The 16,170-nt window shown below is 40.2% G+C and overlaps 1 protein-coding gene across 4 annotated transcripts in view; it reads left to right on the forward strand.

Moving 5' to 3' along the window:
- PTPN3 (protein tyrosine phosphatase non-receptor type 3) overlaps nucleotides 1-16,170 on the forward strand; it is a 237,245-nt gene that overhangs the window by 190,587 nt on the left and 30,488 nt on the right. For all 4 annotated transcript variants that reach the window (XM_043979052.1, XM_043979053.1, XM_043979054.1 and 1 more), the window contains 3 exons: nucleotides 633-689; nucleotides 4,479-4,635; nucleotides 9,437-9,600. In XM_043979052.1, coding sequence (XP_043834987.1) covers nucleotides 633-689; nucleotides 4,479-4,635; nucleotides 9,437-9,600 — 378 coding nt within the window. The remainder of the gene's footprint in view (nucleotides 1-632; nucleotides 690-4,478; nucleotides 4,636-9,436; nucleotides 9,601-16,170) is intronic.

The raw sequence follows: 16,170 nt of genomic DNA on the forward strand, positions 1-16,170 counted from the left end.
GGCCCTGGATTCAGGAGGACCTGAGTTCAAATCCGACCTCAGACACTTAACACTTACTAGCTGTGTGACCCTGGGCAAGTCACTTAACCCCAATTGCCTCACTAAAAAAATAAAATAAAATTTTAAAAATAGGCCCTTTTCCTTTTTCTTTGAGTTCTTTGGGATACTGATTTCTTTTGGTACTGCTGGGTCAAAGGATAAGCACAGTTTTATAGTCCTTTGGACATAGTTCCAAATTGTTCTCCAGAATGGTTGGAACAGTTTATAACTCCTATGAAGGGGGAGCCTTTAATATTCATATCAACCTCTAATTAGTGGAATGTGCCAGGGTCAGGAGAATATTGGGGAAATAAAGGGCTCTTTGTCTCTACCCTTCCCCCATCCCTTCCTCAACACTAAGTATATATATATATATATATATATATATATATATATATATACACATATATATATACACATATATACTTAGAAGAATAGGAATCAGAATCTTGGCACTCTTTTTTGAGAAGACTCCTTATTTCTATGATACCTTGAAAAAAAATTAGGCCTTGGCACTATGGAATTTTTCACTATACTTGTTTTCATTAATGTGAAATACTGTCTTTTTTTTCTTATTTAACAAAATCATCTAGGGTGGTGTTGATCAGAAAATGCCTCTTGTGGTGTCAAGAATCAGCCCCGAGTCACCGGTGAGTCAACATTTTAAAAGTTATTTCCCAGATGCATATTTAAAACTCATCATAAACATTTGTATTAATACTGGGCTTTAGAATACTATTCCTAAGGAATCAGATCACTTAGGAATATTATCTTGTTCTTTATGGGAATCCTAGTCCCATAAGGAATAAAATTAAGGTAAAGAGTCTTGCATTGCTTGCCCACTTCTTATATGTGGTATCCTTTTCCATACACCATTAAGATTATGGGAAGAGATCATTGCTAATAAGCTTTATGGTCTGAAGGAAGTTAGTTACTCCTTTCTTGGAAGTAAAATTTCCCCTGTCTTGTTGTCCTTTTCCCTGACACCCCTTTACTTCGTGCGCCAGCAGCAGAAGTCTCAGTACGGTTATGCCTCAAACAGCATTAAGACTTTGGGGGCACCCCGTATTATTCATCTCTCCCTTCCAGGGTTTGTGTAATCCTTACCATTCCCACCGAGTACATCCCTGAGGGAACAGAGTGATTGGTGGTGGGTGGCAGAACGAGGTGGGTGAGGCAAAGCATTATTTGTTCCAAGCAGCTTCAGCTTTGGGGGAGAAGATTTATAAGAGATTAAATAGCAAAAAGGCACTTAGCTAGATTAACCAGAATGGAGGAAGGAAGCAGCGGGAGGAAAGAAGGAGGGAGTTTTTAAAAAAAAAAAACAAACATATTTATGTAGGGCTTTGGGGACGCAGCAGGAAAATTTTGACTTATTCCACAGACGTACATTCAGAGACAAACAGATCTGGGTGTAAACTAAACAGAGATTTCTTAATTCAGACAAAAATCTGGTTCTCATTGCCATTTGGTAGAGTAGAGGCCGAGGAAAACCTAAGGCTCTTGTTGCTTTTTCAACAACTACACGAGAAGCAGTATAGTGGTAGATAAAGAACTATCCTCAAAGCCAACAAGACCTAGGTCTGTGTCTCACCTCTGACATATAGTGGCTTTGTGGCCCTGAGCAAGTCACAATGCCTTAAACCAGAGGCACCAGACGGGAGGCCCATCAGCCACTTGAGGCCCATAACACTCCTTCATGTGGCCCGAACCAGGTTAAAATGTAATTAAGAAATATTTAACAAAATAAATAAAAATACAGTAAAACAGATTCAGTTAATAAGTGGTTTTCTAAGACAATACACAAACCATAGGGATCCTTATGTGGCCTCTGTTTCTATTGGAGTTTGATACCACTGCTCTAGGTCACTCTTATGACCATAAATTTGCAGGGAAGGTGCTTCCCTGCATTGATGAGGGAAGGTTCCTCACCTGGAGGTTACTAATACTAAGGAAATCATAGATCCATCTGGCCAAAGTCCCTAGGGGAAATCCAAAATCTTACACGTTTTATCCTTAATCCAAAGAATGTTGTCATTATTTATACAAAAACCCTTCATTTTTGGATGACTGTTTAACCCTTTCAGCAGTGTAATCCTAATTTTTTTAATGGTCCTTTCTTACACGTTTTGTCCTTAATAGAAATCCAAAGACCATTGCTACCATTTACACAGAATCCCTTCGTCATTGGGTAACTACTTCCCTCTCTAATCATTTGGATTAAACTCCTCAACATTCCCATCTCTCCTCATCTTCATGGTTGCTGAGGTAGCAGAGACTAGAATAAGACAAAAAAATGACCAATTGGATCATAAGGGGGATCTTTTTTCTTCTGATGTCCTTTTTTTTCCTATTCATATGTGCTAGTATATTTACTTGACAGAATAGTGTAGTGGGAAGATAATTAGACTGGAAGTCAGCAGACCTAGGCTCTAATCCTGTCTCTGACTATAAATTTGGCCAACTTGCTTGAGTTGACCAGTATCGTTTCTTACATCTCTTCAGCTATTAAGTTCCACACTCCAAAATGCTTATTTTGAGTCATTTTGCCTATTTCACTAATGCCTCAGGATCTTTTTCTGACATACTTATAGGATTTTTTTCTTCCTAATATGAAATATCCTATATTTGTCTCTATAATCATCATTATTTACTCAAATAGTTATTTATTATAATAATAGTTATAATCATTTATTATTTATACACATTGTATGCTTTGTACTATTCTGCATACAATCGGAGTTTTTGTAAAGAGGTCCAAAATACAATTCCTGGCCATAAACAGCTTGAAGTCTAGTTGGGATACAAGTTTGGGAAAAACACAGAATTGAAAACCATGAACTCTAGTCCTAACTCCACTAACTAACTTGGGCTAGGCCAGGGGTGGGCCAACTTATGGCCTTAGAGCCAAATTCAGCCAGCCACTGGTTCTTGTATTGCCCTAGCTAAGAGTGTTTTTTACATTTTAAAATAAAGTTTTCTTGTATTTAAAAATGTAAAAAACCCCAACCATTCCACCTCTACTGGGTGTAAAAAAAACAGGCTTCATGCCACATTTGGTGCTGGGGCTGTAATTTCAGGTGCTTTATTATCCATTAAGTAACTAGTTGAGCTGGATTATCTCCAATGCCAGTTCTAAGGCCCTAGGATTCCTACAAATGAGGTGTGATGATAAAGAAACTCAACAGAGGTGTTTATTGTGTTTTTTTAAAGCCTACCACAATTTATACAACCAAATGGGTGTGGATCTCTTTAAGTTATACATTTTTGGAGATAACACTTATCCCAGTGCTATAGCCACTGCCCAAAATATAAGCCATTTTTTTTAGATCTCTTTCAAAGTTGTTATCACATTCTTTGAAATATTCACATTGTTCCTAAAAGGTCATCTTCTGAGAGTGGGTTTGATTTTTGAGAAGAAGCTACTTAGAGTCTAGCATGTGAGGTGGTTGCTTATCCTGGATATTGCTATTTTTTTATTTTTAAAAAAAACTAAAGAAGAAATATTGATTTTCTTCTTCAATTTGGAAACTAACCATGAGGGGAATTTCAGAACAGGCAAATGGGTTTGGTACAGTAATGCTAAAGTTGGTGTAAATCTATGGCCTCTCCAAATGATTGTTCTGAAGGATAGCACTCATGTCGTCAGATGTAGAATTTATGAGATCTTTGTCAAAAAATTAGTTATTCTGCTTTTTTCTTGCTGAACAGTTAACAAACGGTATGACATCACGTCCTCTGTCCCTCTAACTTATCAGAGTCCTTTTAAATTTTAGTCTCATCTATAGCTCATCTTACTTGATGTTATTAGAAGATGGGATGAGGATTGACTGAAGTGTTAGCTGTTGCTGCCAATATGAAGGGGGGGATGGACAAAAGGTTTTCTAAAAAAAAAATAGGTAGAAACAGAAAGATATCAGTGCTTGCTAGTAATTATAGTAATAAATGGATGTCGACTGCCTTAAGAAAATAGAGCTTCTGTGTAGTTGTTAGTTTTACTTTAAACCATTTTTTCAGCTGAATTCTGTTTGAAGCTACTTGAAAACAGCCTCAATTTTTAGTCTTCTCAATATAGCTATTGATACATAGAATCATGGATCCAGAACTGGAAGGGACCATGGAAGCTAACTATTCCCATCTCATTTTTCAGAGGAGGAAACTGAAGCACAAGGAGATGAAGTGACTTGCCCAAGGTCACAGCTCTGAGATGTTAGAAGTATCAAAGGAGACATCTGGATCCTGGTCCTCTGTCTCCAGAGCCAGTGTCCATTCCATAGTGCCACAATGTATCCAAAGGATGCAACAGGATACTAGATGAAGAGAATAATGAATTCTTGATCATCATCCCAAGACTCTAGCATAGGAAAGAATGGTATTTCTTCACTACCCAGGAAGGTAGCTATAGTAACCTAATAAATCTTGTTTTGATCTTGAAACAGGCTGATAAATGCATTCCTAAGCTGAATGAAGGGGATCAAATAGTACTTATAAATGGCAGAGACATCTCAGAGCACACCCACGATCAAGTGGTGATGTTTATCAAAGCCAGCCGGGAGTCGCACACGAGAGAACTGGCACTGTTGATCAGGAGGAAAGGTAACTAAGCATAAGAATAGGAATTAACTTTAACAAATGAGAATGTGTTGTCCCTTTAGGAGTTATATTAATGTATAAATTTAGCATATCTTTAATTCCATGGTATTTTAACTTCTTATAAACAGTCACCTACTATTACAAGATGCCTGGTTCTCATTTATTGACTATGAAGAAATTTAACATTGTCATCTATTTAAAAATGGAAGCCATTTCCCCTATAGGTATTTTTTTTGGCGGGGGGAGGTGTGAGGAGGAAAACTAAATGTATCCATGTTTCAATATTATGCATTTATTTAATACTAATCTCTATTGCATTTTCTGTATTACTTTATGAAACTCTCCCTTGATAGTGTACATGTATGGGTTTCTTTGTTTTCCCTTACATACCATTTGGTTTGTATTGAACCCAAAGAGGTTAAAGGTGAGAAGTCCTCAACAGAGTATAAGTGGCTATAGGTGGTAGATATAACCAAGAAATGGGAGATCATAGGTAGAAAAGGAAAATTTACCCCAGCAAAGAATATCAATCTAGAATGGGAAAGTAATGATCCCATCCAGCCTTGGTAATGGCCTCAAGAAATTTATGAGATATGAAGGATAGTTGCCTTGTTTGGCCTTGATCTGTGAAAGATGGGAATATAAAATAAACATGCCTGATTTCTGCTGTTACAAATACCAATTCTCTTAATACCTTGACACCCTTTATAACATGGCCCCTTCCTACATTTTCAGGCTTCTTACATTTCAGTCTTCTTAATTTCCCTCACATATGCTGGTATTCCTTGTTCCTTGAACATCATACTCAATCTCTGTACTTCAAGTGTTTTTACTGACTCTCCTCTTTGTTTGTACCCAGTTTTTTGCCTTTCTTTGTATCCCCAGCATTTAACACAGTGCCCGCTGGCACATGGTAGGCATTTAGTAAATAGTTGTTGACTAACTCAAAAAATTTGCCACAAGGATCAGTGAAATGCTTTTGAGTGCACCCACTTGTGGCAGGGGAAATATATATATATATATATCAAGAGGAAGACAATTTATTAGTTAACACTTTCTTGGGCAACAGTTTTGAGAGTGTTGGCACATCTAAATCATCTAAACAAAGCCTTTCTTGATTCTAAGAAAGCACCCCAAATCATTCTTTTTTTTGGTGGGGCAATGAGGGTTAAGTGACTTGCCCAGGGTCACACAGCTAGTAAGTGTCAAGTGTCTGAGTCCAGATTTGAACTCAGGTCCTCCTGACTCTAGGTCTGGTGCTTTATCCACTGCACCACCTAGCTGCCCCCCAAATCATTCTTAATTAAATATTTTAGGTAAAATCTATGATACTTTATTATGATGTTCCCCATGCACATTTGGTCCTGTGTAGTACAAGGACTCCTTGTATAATTGTGTAACAATCCATCTGTGCACATTTTGGAGGATTTGAAGTCCCTTTTTATTGTTTTGAATGATTAACAAGGTATATAGCAGGCGTATCTGTTTTTTAAATATCGTTCTGTTCGTCCTATTGCTGGTTTGATGCAGTCCTTGAACCAGATCCCAAATCCCACTTACAACATTGTTCTCGTGGGAAAACATGATTTAAGCTGTTCTTTTGTCTGACATGGTTTCTAAGAGCACATTGTTGAGGGGGAGGGGAGCTGAAAACGCCTATATTCACATGAATGACAGTTTTCAACCTTGACTCATAAGTGATTGTTATTCACTGCAAAACAACAGGAAAGACCAAATGACTTAAATGTGCCAGTTATTCATCAGGCACTTACTAGAACCATGAGAGATGCTGAAAAGATTAAAGTAGACTCAGCTTCCTGGGAGGGATAGCACATGTGTACATGAAAAGACCGATCTGGGAAGGTCGTATTTCAGCTGGACCTTGAAGGATAGGTCAGGTTCAGATAATGCAAAGAGGAAGTGATAGAGGGAGGAAAATGAGCATAAGCATAACATTAATGATGACGATAGCATTTATGTAAGCTCTTTAAGGTTCACAGAGTACTTTGCCTGTATTCATTCATTTGATCCTCACATCTACGCTGAGAGGAAGGTGCTAACATCTCCCATTTTATAGATGAGGAAACTGAGGGAGACAGAGGTTTAAGAGACTTGCTTGATCAGGACCACACAGCTAGTAATAACAACAACTAACATTTACATAGCGCTTACTATGTCCCCAGCACTGTGCTATGTGCTTTCTTTTTTTTTTTTGCAGGGCAATGGGGGTTAAGTGACTTGCCCAGGGTCACACAGCTAGTAAAGTGTCAAGTGTCTAAGGCCGGATTTGAACTCAGGAACTCCTGAATCCAGGGCCAGTGCTTTATCCACTGCGCCACCTAGCTACCCCTGTGCTATGTGCTTTCAAATTATCTCATTTTATCCTCATAACAACAACAGGTGCTATTATTATCCTTATTGTACAAATGAGGAAACTGAAGTAAGCAGAGGTTAAGTGATTTGCCCAGATTCATAGTAGTACTGGTGGTGGCGTTTGTGGCAGCAGCAGCAGCAGCAGCAGTAGTAGTGTTACTAGTAGTAGTAGTTGTTGTTAACATATATAAAGCACTTACTATATGCCAGTCACTGTGATAAGCACTTTATAATTATTATCTCATTTGAGCCTCACAACCACCCTCATGATAAAGGTGCTATTATTATCCCCATTTTACAGATAAGGAAACTGAAGCAAACAAGTTAAGTGACTTGCCCAGGGCCACCCAGCTAGTAAGTATCAAGTAGGATTAGAACTCAGGTCTTCCTGATTCCAGGCCTAGCACTGTAACACTGAGCCACCTAGCTAAGAAAAGAATCATGAAAAGCGACAGAAAAATGTAAGTCCTGTTTGGGGAACCTTGAAGAAACCACTTTAGCTAGGAATGGAAGGTTCTTATGAGAGAGTAGTAAGGGAGATAAAAGATTGCAAAAGTAGGTCATATTTAGTTGGTAAAAAGGAATTTGAATGCCGAGGACATATCAAAAAGAAAGAGGCAGTATGGTGCTGTAGAAAGAGCTGCTGGCCATTTTGCTACACCCCAGAGATAGAAAGGCACAAAGCTGCTCCCTTCCCTCAAGGAGCTCACATTCTAATGGGGTAAGTACAGAGACAATACACGCAGAGTAGGCGGAAAGGGACCTGAGGGGAAGGCCCTAGCGGCTGGAAAGGAACAAAATGGCCCACTTGTAGAAAGTGAAAATTAAAGGAAACCTCGGGAATCAAGAGTCAGAGGTGAGGAGGGAGAGCGTTCTAGGCATGGGTGACTGACAGTGCAAAGTCATGGAGAGGAAAGAGGGAGTTTCACCTTTGAGGAGCTGCAAATAGACCAAGATAGCTGGATTGGAGAGTACATGGTGGTTGTAGAATGGTGGCAGCTAGGTGATAGGGTTGATAGAGCTCTGAGTTCAAATCCAGCCTCAGACACTCACCCACTGTTTGACCCTGAGCAAGTCACTTCACCCTGTTTGCCTCAGTTTTCTCTTCTGTAAAATGAGTTGGAGAAGGAAATGGCAAACCACTTCAGTATCTTTGCCAACAGAACCCCAAATCGGGTCACAAAGAGTCAGAAACAACTGAACTACAGCAACAAAGAATGCATGGAGAGTCAGGTATGAGATGACTGGAAAAGTAGGAATCATGAACTCTAAAGCCAGATGACCTGGTTTTCATCTCCCAGACTTTCTCCTTGTTGGCTGGTGGCTTCACAGTTTGAGACTTTTTTTCCTTATCTATAAAATGAAAGGGTCCGACTAGTTGACCTACAAAGCCCCTCATAGCTCTAAATCTTATCTGTTCTGTGAGGAAATGATAGGACTTGGCGACTGATGAGACATAGGGAACAAGGGAAGCTTGGTGAATAGGAGAGCGATTATACTTTTAATAGACATACAGAAGTAAGGATAGGGAAGTGGTTTAAGGGAAAAATATCGAGTTTAGTGCGGTGGTTTTTTTTAGATCTGTTGAGTATAAAATAATAATGGAACATGCATTTGCAATGCAGGTAGTTGGAGATGCGGTATATAGGAGAAAGGTCAAGTCTAGAAATATACATGTGGAAATTAGATATGTTGATATTTATATATACATATATCTCATAATGTATCACATCCATTAATTTATATAATCCTCACAACTCTGAGAAATGTAAGTAATAGGACACATCATTAGCCCCATTTTACTTAAAAATAAACTGAGGCTCTAAGAGGTTAAGTGATTTACCCACAGCCACCCAACTAGTAAGTCTAATGCTGGGACAGCAGCTGTAATGGTGTAGAAAGAAAAAATCAGAGGGCCCAAGATTGAGCCTTGGATGATGCCTACGCTAAGGAAAAGGTTGCCAACACTGGAAAAATATTTCCTTTTAAGCCTTTTCCCCATGTGCCACACCTTCAGTAAAAGCTCCTGCATATCAATCACCACTAAAAATCATAACATGTAGGACAAAGCAGAAAAACTACTTTGTCATTTGCGCAATTAGCACATCTGTCATCTTGACTTTTGACTGACACTGGACTTCAGTGACTCAAGAAGAGGCAGTGAGGCCAACGACTTTACACAGCTCTGCCTCACCTAAATCCAATTCACTCCAAAGTCAAGACATCACCCATGATGTAGTGTGTCTACAGTTGCTTACTGTTACACCACAGGGTCTTTGGTTGTGTTCCATGATCTTTAATAAGCTACATACAGGAAAAATTATAAACAGCCATCAGCAGTTTATGTTTGTATATAACCTTGTTTTGGAAAAAATATTTTGAGTCAGTTTTTACTACAGAAACAAAATGTTCTAATTCTTGTATCTCGTAGTTGTCCATTCATTTGCCGAAGCCAAGTCAGAAGATGAAATCGATTGTCAACTTTTCCCAGAGTCTATTCTCCCTATGAATTCAAAGTATGACAACACCTTAGAAGAATCTATAGAACAACTTAAAGAAGGCCTAGAAAGTGGTACTGTGCTTATTCAGTTTGAGGTAAGAGATACCCAATGCTGTATTTGACATAATTAATCATGTTAACCTCAAGGCAGAGTCAGTTCTGCCTTGCCTATCTTAACCACACACTCACTACCAAACCAACAATAACGTAGTCATAGGGAGGAGGGGAGTTTCCCTCTGTGCCCAGAACACCAAATGTCATTTGTTGGAGGAAGGGTCCTTATGGCTCTAACATTCTATGACTTCTGTGCCCAAGGCTGTTTGTTGTGTTTTTTTTTTAAATAAAAGTATTTTATTATTTTCCAGTTAAATGTAAAGATAGTTTTCAACATTTGTTTTTATAAGATTTCTAATTTCAAATTTTTCTCCCTTCCCCCTCCCCTAGACAGCACGTAATCTGATAAAGGTTTTATATATATATATATATATATATATATATATACACACACACACACACACACACACACACACACATATTTCTGCATTATTCATGTTATAAGAGAAGAATCAGAGCAAAAAGGAAAAACCTCAAAAAAGAAAAACAACAGCACCAAAAACAAAAGAAATAGTATAGTCCAATAAGCATCCATATTCCATAGTTCTTTTTTTTCTGGATTTGGAGAGCCTTTTCCATCATGAGTCCTTTGGAACTTTCTTATACCGTTGTATTGGTGAGAAGAATCTAGTCTATCACCGTTGATCAACACATAATGTTGATGATACTGTGTACAGTGTTCTTCTAGTTCTGCTCATCTCACTCATCATCAGTTCACGCAAGTCCTTCCAGGTATCTCTGAACTCCTCCTGCTCATCATTTCTTATAGCACAATAGAATTCCATTGCATTCATATACCACAACTTGTTCAGCCATTCCTCAATTGATGGACAGCCCCTCAATTTCCAATTCCTTGCCACCACAAAAAGAGCAGCTATAAATATTTTTGTACATGTGGGTCCTTTTCCCTTTTTTATGATCTCTTTGGGGAAAAGACCCAAAAGTGGTATTGCTGGGTCAGAGGGTATTATGCACAGCTTTATAGCCCTTTGGGCATAATTCCAAATTGCTCTCCAGAATGGTTGGATCAGTTCACAGCTCCACCAACAATGTTCCAATTTTTCCACAAGGACTATTTGTTTTTAGGATGTCACATTAAGCTACAAACCTTAACTAGATTGGGATTAAGGCCTCAAGCAGTTGATTAAGCTCTTTTTTTATCTTCGTGTTTTCTTATAGTTGGGTAGTAAGAAAAAATGCATCAGGAGTTGGGGAGGAAAGACTTTCAGAGAAGAATCTTGCAGGCTCATAAAATGAAGAGCAATAGAAGAAGGTGGTACAAAAGGAAGTATTATGATAATAACTGGCATTTAGATAGTATTTTAAAGTTTGCAATACTTTAAACCTATTTTATATCATTTGAGTTTCACAGTTCCCTTGTGAGGTAAGGGACTACAGGCATTATCAGATCCATTTTACATTTAAGTCAGTTTTGGGTGTTTAACATCATCTATGTGGGATCTGCAACGTTATGGAAAAGTTAGACAAATGTAAGAAGAGCCTTCACTTTCTCTACCGAGGGTTAAGTTTGGGTGAAGCATTTATTAAGCACCTACAGTGTGTCAGGCACTGTGTTAAGCCCTGGGGATTTGAGGAAAGGCACAAACAGGCGCCGTTTCCTAAAGAGCTCACAGACTAGTGGAGGAGATGACATGTAAACAACCAAGTATGAACAAGTTCTATGCAGGATAAATTGGAAATAATTCTAGAGGGAAGGCACTTCCCATTAAAGGAGATTGGGAAAAGCTTCTCAGAGAGGGTAGGATTTTAACTGAGTCTTGAAGGAATCCAGGAGGTTGAAACAATGCGTGGGAGAATTCCAGCTGTGGGGGATGGCCAGAGAAAATGCTCAGAATCCCGAAATGGAGCATCATACGCAAGGACAGAAAGGAGGCCGGTGTCCCTGGATTGAAGAGTATATGGAGGGGCCAAGGAAACTGAGGCTCATATGCAAGTGACCTCCCCAAGGTCACGCAGTTGGTTATGATAAAGCTGAGCCTAGAATACAGCCATTAACCGCACTTCATGGAAATGTAGCAGCTTGGCCAACCTGTTTAAAAAAGCTGTTGATTGTCAGTAGGAAATAAACGAACAGAAGGATGTTGGCTCTATTACTTTTTCCTAGAAATGTTTAATGCAGAATGAGAAACCCTAAAGAGTCCAGAAGCTGCCTCAGCCAGCCAAAATCTCATTGCCAAGTAGAAAGTCATGGCAGCCAAGAGCAACACTGACTTACAGAGGAGGGTGGCAAAAAAAGCTGCCCCAAATAATCTTCCTAATGCATTGATTTTGAACATGTCACTCTTTTGTTCAAAAGCTTCCCATGGTTACAAGGGCACACATTTTTGCCAGGCTAAGGATAGCCTTCATCAGGCTGGCACCTGCTGACTCTTCTGGCCTTTTTGTTTCCTTTCCCACAGCCTTTGTGCTCCCAAACTGGACTATTAACTATTCCCCAAGGTCCCCACTGCCTAGGGCATTAATTTGTTCAGGCCATCATCCATCCTGGAATGTGCTCTCTTCATTTCTCCCTCTTCCTTCAAGACTCAGCTCACATACCTTTTCCTCTGTTAAGCCTTCTCTAATACCCACAGCTGAAAGCATTCTCTCCCACCTCAAATTTTTTGTTGTTTTTGTTTTTTTGCAGGGCAATGAGGGTTAAGTGACTTGCCCAGGGTCACACAGCTAGTTAAGTGTCAAGTGTCTGAGGCCAGATTTGAACTCAGGTACTCCTGAATGCAGGGCCGGTGCTTTACCACTGCACCATCTAGCTGCCTCCCACCTCAAATTTTCAGAGAGAACTTTGTGTGAATCTCTTCTGAAGGCTAAAAAGGGCAGCAAAGCCATGAGAAATGCCCCCCAGGTGGCCTGGAATTTGGGTGATTTGAATGGAGCAAGAAGAACTGGGATTCCCAGGGGTCACAGAAAGGACAGTAAGGGGCACACCTGTGGAAGGTGTGGCTGGGTAGTCACCTGCAACCACAGTGGATCTCTGGGGATTCCTGAAACCCTCAAGGAACTGGGACAGTTATTTATCCTGTGCTTTTCTATGTTGGCCACACCCCTCATAGGTCATTCTTTGGTACCTAAAGACTTTGAGGGAATTGAAAAGACAATTCATTATGACCCTGATACCAATCGACTCAGATCCTATAAAAGCCCTGAGATGGATGCTTCTTACATATCATTCTAGACTATCCTCTTCCTTGTTGGCATATGGTCCACATACATATGTGGTCCTATATGTATTTTTCATGGAAGCTATACACAATTGGGGCGGGGATGAAATTATACAATTTTAGGAAAAATGCTTGCTAGCCACAAAAGGAGCATTCAGAGCTTGGCATCTTTTGGGAGAAACAGCATTTATATTTATTTATTTGTATTTATTTGTTTATATATATGTGTGTGTGTATATGTATGGATGTATATAAAAAGCACAAGGTGCTGTAAGGGGCTAAAATTCTAGCTATACCATCTAAAATCTAATGAGTGGTCACCAATAAATTATAAGCTTTAGCAAGAGTATTTAAATGTTTAAGTATTTATTAAAGAGCATTAGGATCAGAGAGAAAGGTAAAAATCTAACTATTTCTAAGAGACCCTATCATCCGACCTACCATGGCGAGGTCAGGAACCAAAAAAGAGAGCCCAACCCCTCTGCCAGTGTCCACTTCCTACTTCCTGTCCTCCTCCCAGAAATGGGAGGCTCCTCAAGTTGATTGGCTGGTAGCCTTCAGACAGTACCCACGAGCAAACGTCACTTCCTGATGCTAAGGACATTGACGGCATGACTTGCCCTCAGAGGCCTTCTCCTCCTGGTGGAGCTTTTCTACAGTAAGTCTCCAGCAGGGGGTGTCATTCCAATCATTACAGTGACTTCAGTGGAAGAATGCATTAGCCTCTGGGGGGATCAGGACAGGCCTCGTGTAGGAAATGGCTCTTGAGCTGCACTTTTAAGAAAACCGGGGTTCTAAAAGGCAGAGATGAAGGAGGGGTGAAAAATCATTGTCCAGAGGTTCTTGGATGTGGGAGGTGGAGTCACATGTCTGAGGAACAGCATGATGAAGGTTGTTTTGACTGGATCATAGAGTGTTTAAAGGGCAGATATAGGTGCATCTGGAAAGGCAGTGTGCAAAGGGCTTTACATTTTTCCATGTGATCCTTAAGGGCAAAAGGGAGCCACTGGAAGTTGTTGAGTAGGGAAATGTTCGGATTAGATCTATGCTTTAAGAAGATCACTGTGCCACCTATATCAAGGATAAATTAGAGAAGGGAAAGGCTTGAGCCAGGGAAACAATTAGGATACAAGATCTAATGAGAGTTTATCTAGGGTAATAACCCTGCAAAGAGGGAAAAGGAAATTGATGTTAGGAATTTGGAAGTAAAATTGGCCAGAGTGCCTGGCATTTTGTAGACAACTGTTGATTGGTTGATTGATACTAGTACAGTCAGATCACAAAAACTGGGAACATCTCCAACAGGCTCCTAGGCTCTTCTTCAACTTGTTTAACTTCTCTCCTAATATATCAGCTACCATGCAAATGATATTCTGTTCTGAAAAATTTTGCAGCCATATAACCCTGCCTGGATTTTATGAAACTGATTTAACAAAAACACAGCACTCCCATTCCCAGGCCTTGTTGCTGTTTTTTACTTTTTCATTTGTATCTAACCCTTCATGACCTCGTGGACCATACTGTCCGTGGGGTTTTCTTGACAAAGGTACTAGAGTGGCTTGCTGTTTCCTGCTGTAGTGGATTAAGGCAATTGGAGGTTAAGTGACTTGCCCAGGGTCACACAGCTAGTAAGTAAATGTCTGAGGCCAGATTTGAAGTCAGGTCTTCCTGACTTCAGGCCTAGCACTCTATCCACTGAGCCATCTAGCTGCCCCTGTCTTCTAATCACACTGGAGGTAGGAGGAAGCATGCTATCCTTTGGACTATGCCATCTACAGCCAAAGGGATCCTTGATGGCCGATACTAAGCTTCCACCAGAACGATTTGACATATAGCTGCATCTCAAGCATGGTACCAGCTAATATGATGGGATCTATGGAATGTGCATCCAGTTGAAGGATCCATTGACCTTTGGGATCTATTCTAGATGTGGTCTGACCAGGGCGAGTGATACCAGAGACCTCCCGCTAAGTTGGCACTGAACCATTCACAACTACCCTTGAGTCCTGCCATTCAGTCAGTTCTAAATTATTTTTATTGTATTATTAACTGGTCGACACCTATCCAAATCTTTTCCACAAGGATAGTATGAGGTGCTTTAGCCAATGCTTTGCTAAAATCCAGTTCGATTTTATCTGCAGCTTTCCTCCATATATTAGTTGAATAACCTTGTCAAAAAAGGGGGGAGGCAGCTAGGTGGCTCAGTGGATAGAGCACCGGCCCTGGAGTCAGGAGTACCTGAGTTCAAATCCGGCCTCAGACACTTAACATGTACTAACTGTGTGACCCTGGGCAAGTCACTTAACCCCAATTGCCTCACTAAAACAAACACACAAACAAATAAAGTGAGGCAATTGGGGTTAAGTGACTTGCCCAGGGTCACACAGTTAGTACATGTTAAGTGTCTGAGGCCGGATTTGAACTCAGGTACTCCTGACTCCAGGGCCGGTGCTCTATCCACTGTACCACCTAGCCGCCCCCCAATTGCCTCACTTTAAAAAAAAAAAGGAAATGAGGTGAATCCAACTTGGCCTATTCTTGAAGAACTTTTTAATCACTGATTCATTTTCAAGATGTTTGCTAGTCATCTCTTTAATGATCTATTCTAGAATTTATCAGGGAATCCAAAGTCTTTTCACCAGCCTCGAGTTAATAGACTTCTCTTTCCTTAAAGAAAAATCTCTGTGCTAACTCTCCCGTTCTCCGTGATCCTTTCCCATTTCTTTTCTTTTTTTCCTTTTTTTTCTTTTTGTCAGGGCAATGAGGGTTAAGTGACTTGCCCAGGGTCACACAGCTAGTAAGTGTCAAGTGTCTGAGGCTGGATTTGAACTCAGGTCCTCCTGACTCCAGGGGTGGAACTTTATCCACTGTGCTACCTAGCTGCCCCTCCCATTTCTTTTCAATAACTCCCACTGTAGTAACTTCTTCCATTGGTGCAGGCTGCAACCTGTTTGTAATTTGTAGTCTTAGACTTGCCTGGTGCAGAGAGAGATTAAGTGACTTGCCTGTAGTCACATAGCCAGTATGTATCAGAGGGAAGACTTGAACCCAGGTCTTCTTTGCTCCAAGGGCAGCTCTTTATTCACTCTCCCACACTGCCTCCCACTTTACAGATGAGGAAACTGAGGCTTAAGAGAAGTCAAGGGAATAATTCGTGTTCACACAGCTAGTAAGCGTCAGAGGTGGGATTAAAGGCCAGGTCTTCCTGTCACTGAGCTCAGCCACTCATGCCCAGTGACCTACTACCTTAAACAGTCCACTTGGGAAAAACAAAATGTGGTAAAACATGTGCATAGGCTTGTCAGGGTCAGCAGACTACCGCCCATGAGCCAAATCCAGTCTGCTTCCTATTTTTATTCAGCCCATAAGATG

The sequence above is a fragment of the Dromiciops gliroides genome, chromosome 1 (assembly GCF_019393635.1).
Source record: "Dromiciops gliroides isolate mDroGli1 chromosome 1, mDroGli1.pri, whole genome shotgun sequence".
Lineage (NCBI taxonomy): Eukaryota > Metazoa > Chordata > Mammalia > Microbiotheria > Microbiotheriidae > Dromiciops > Dromiciops gliroides.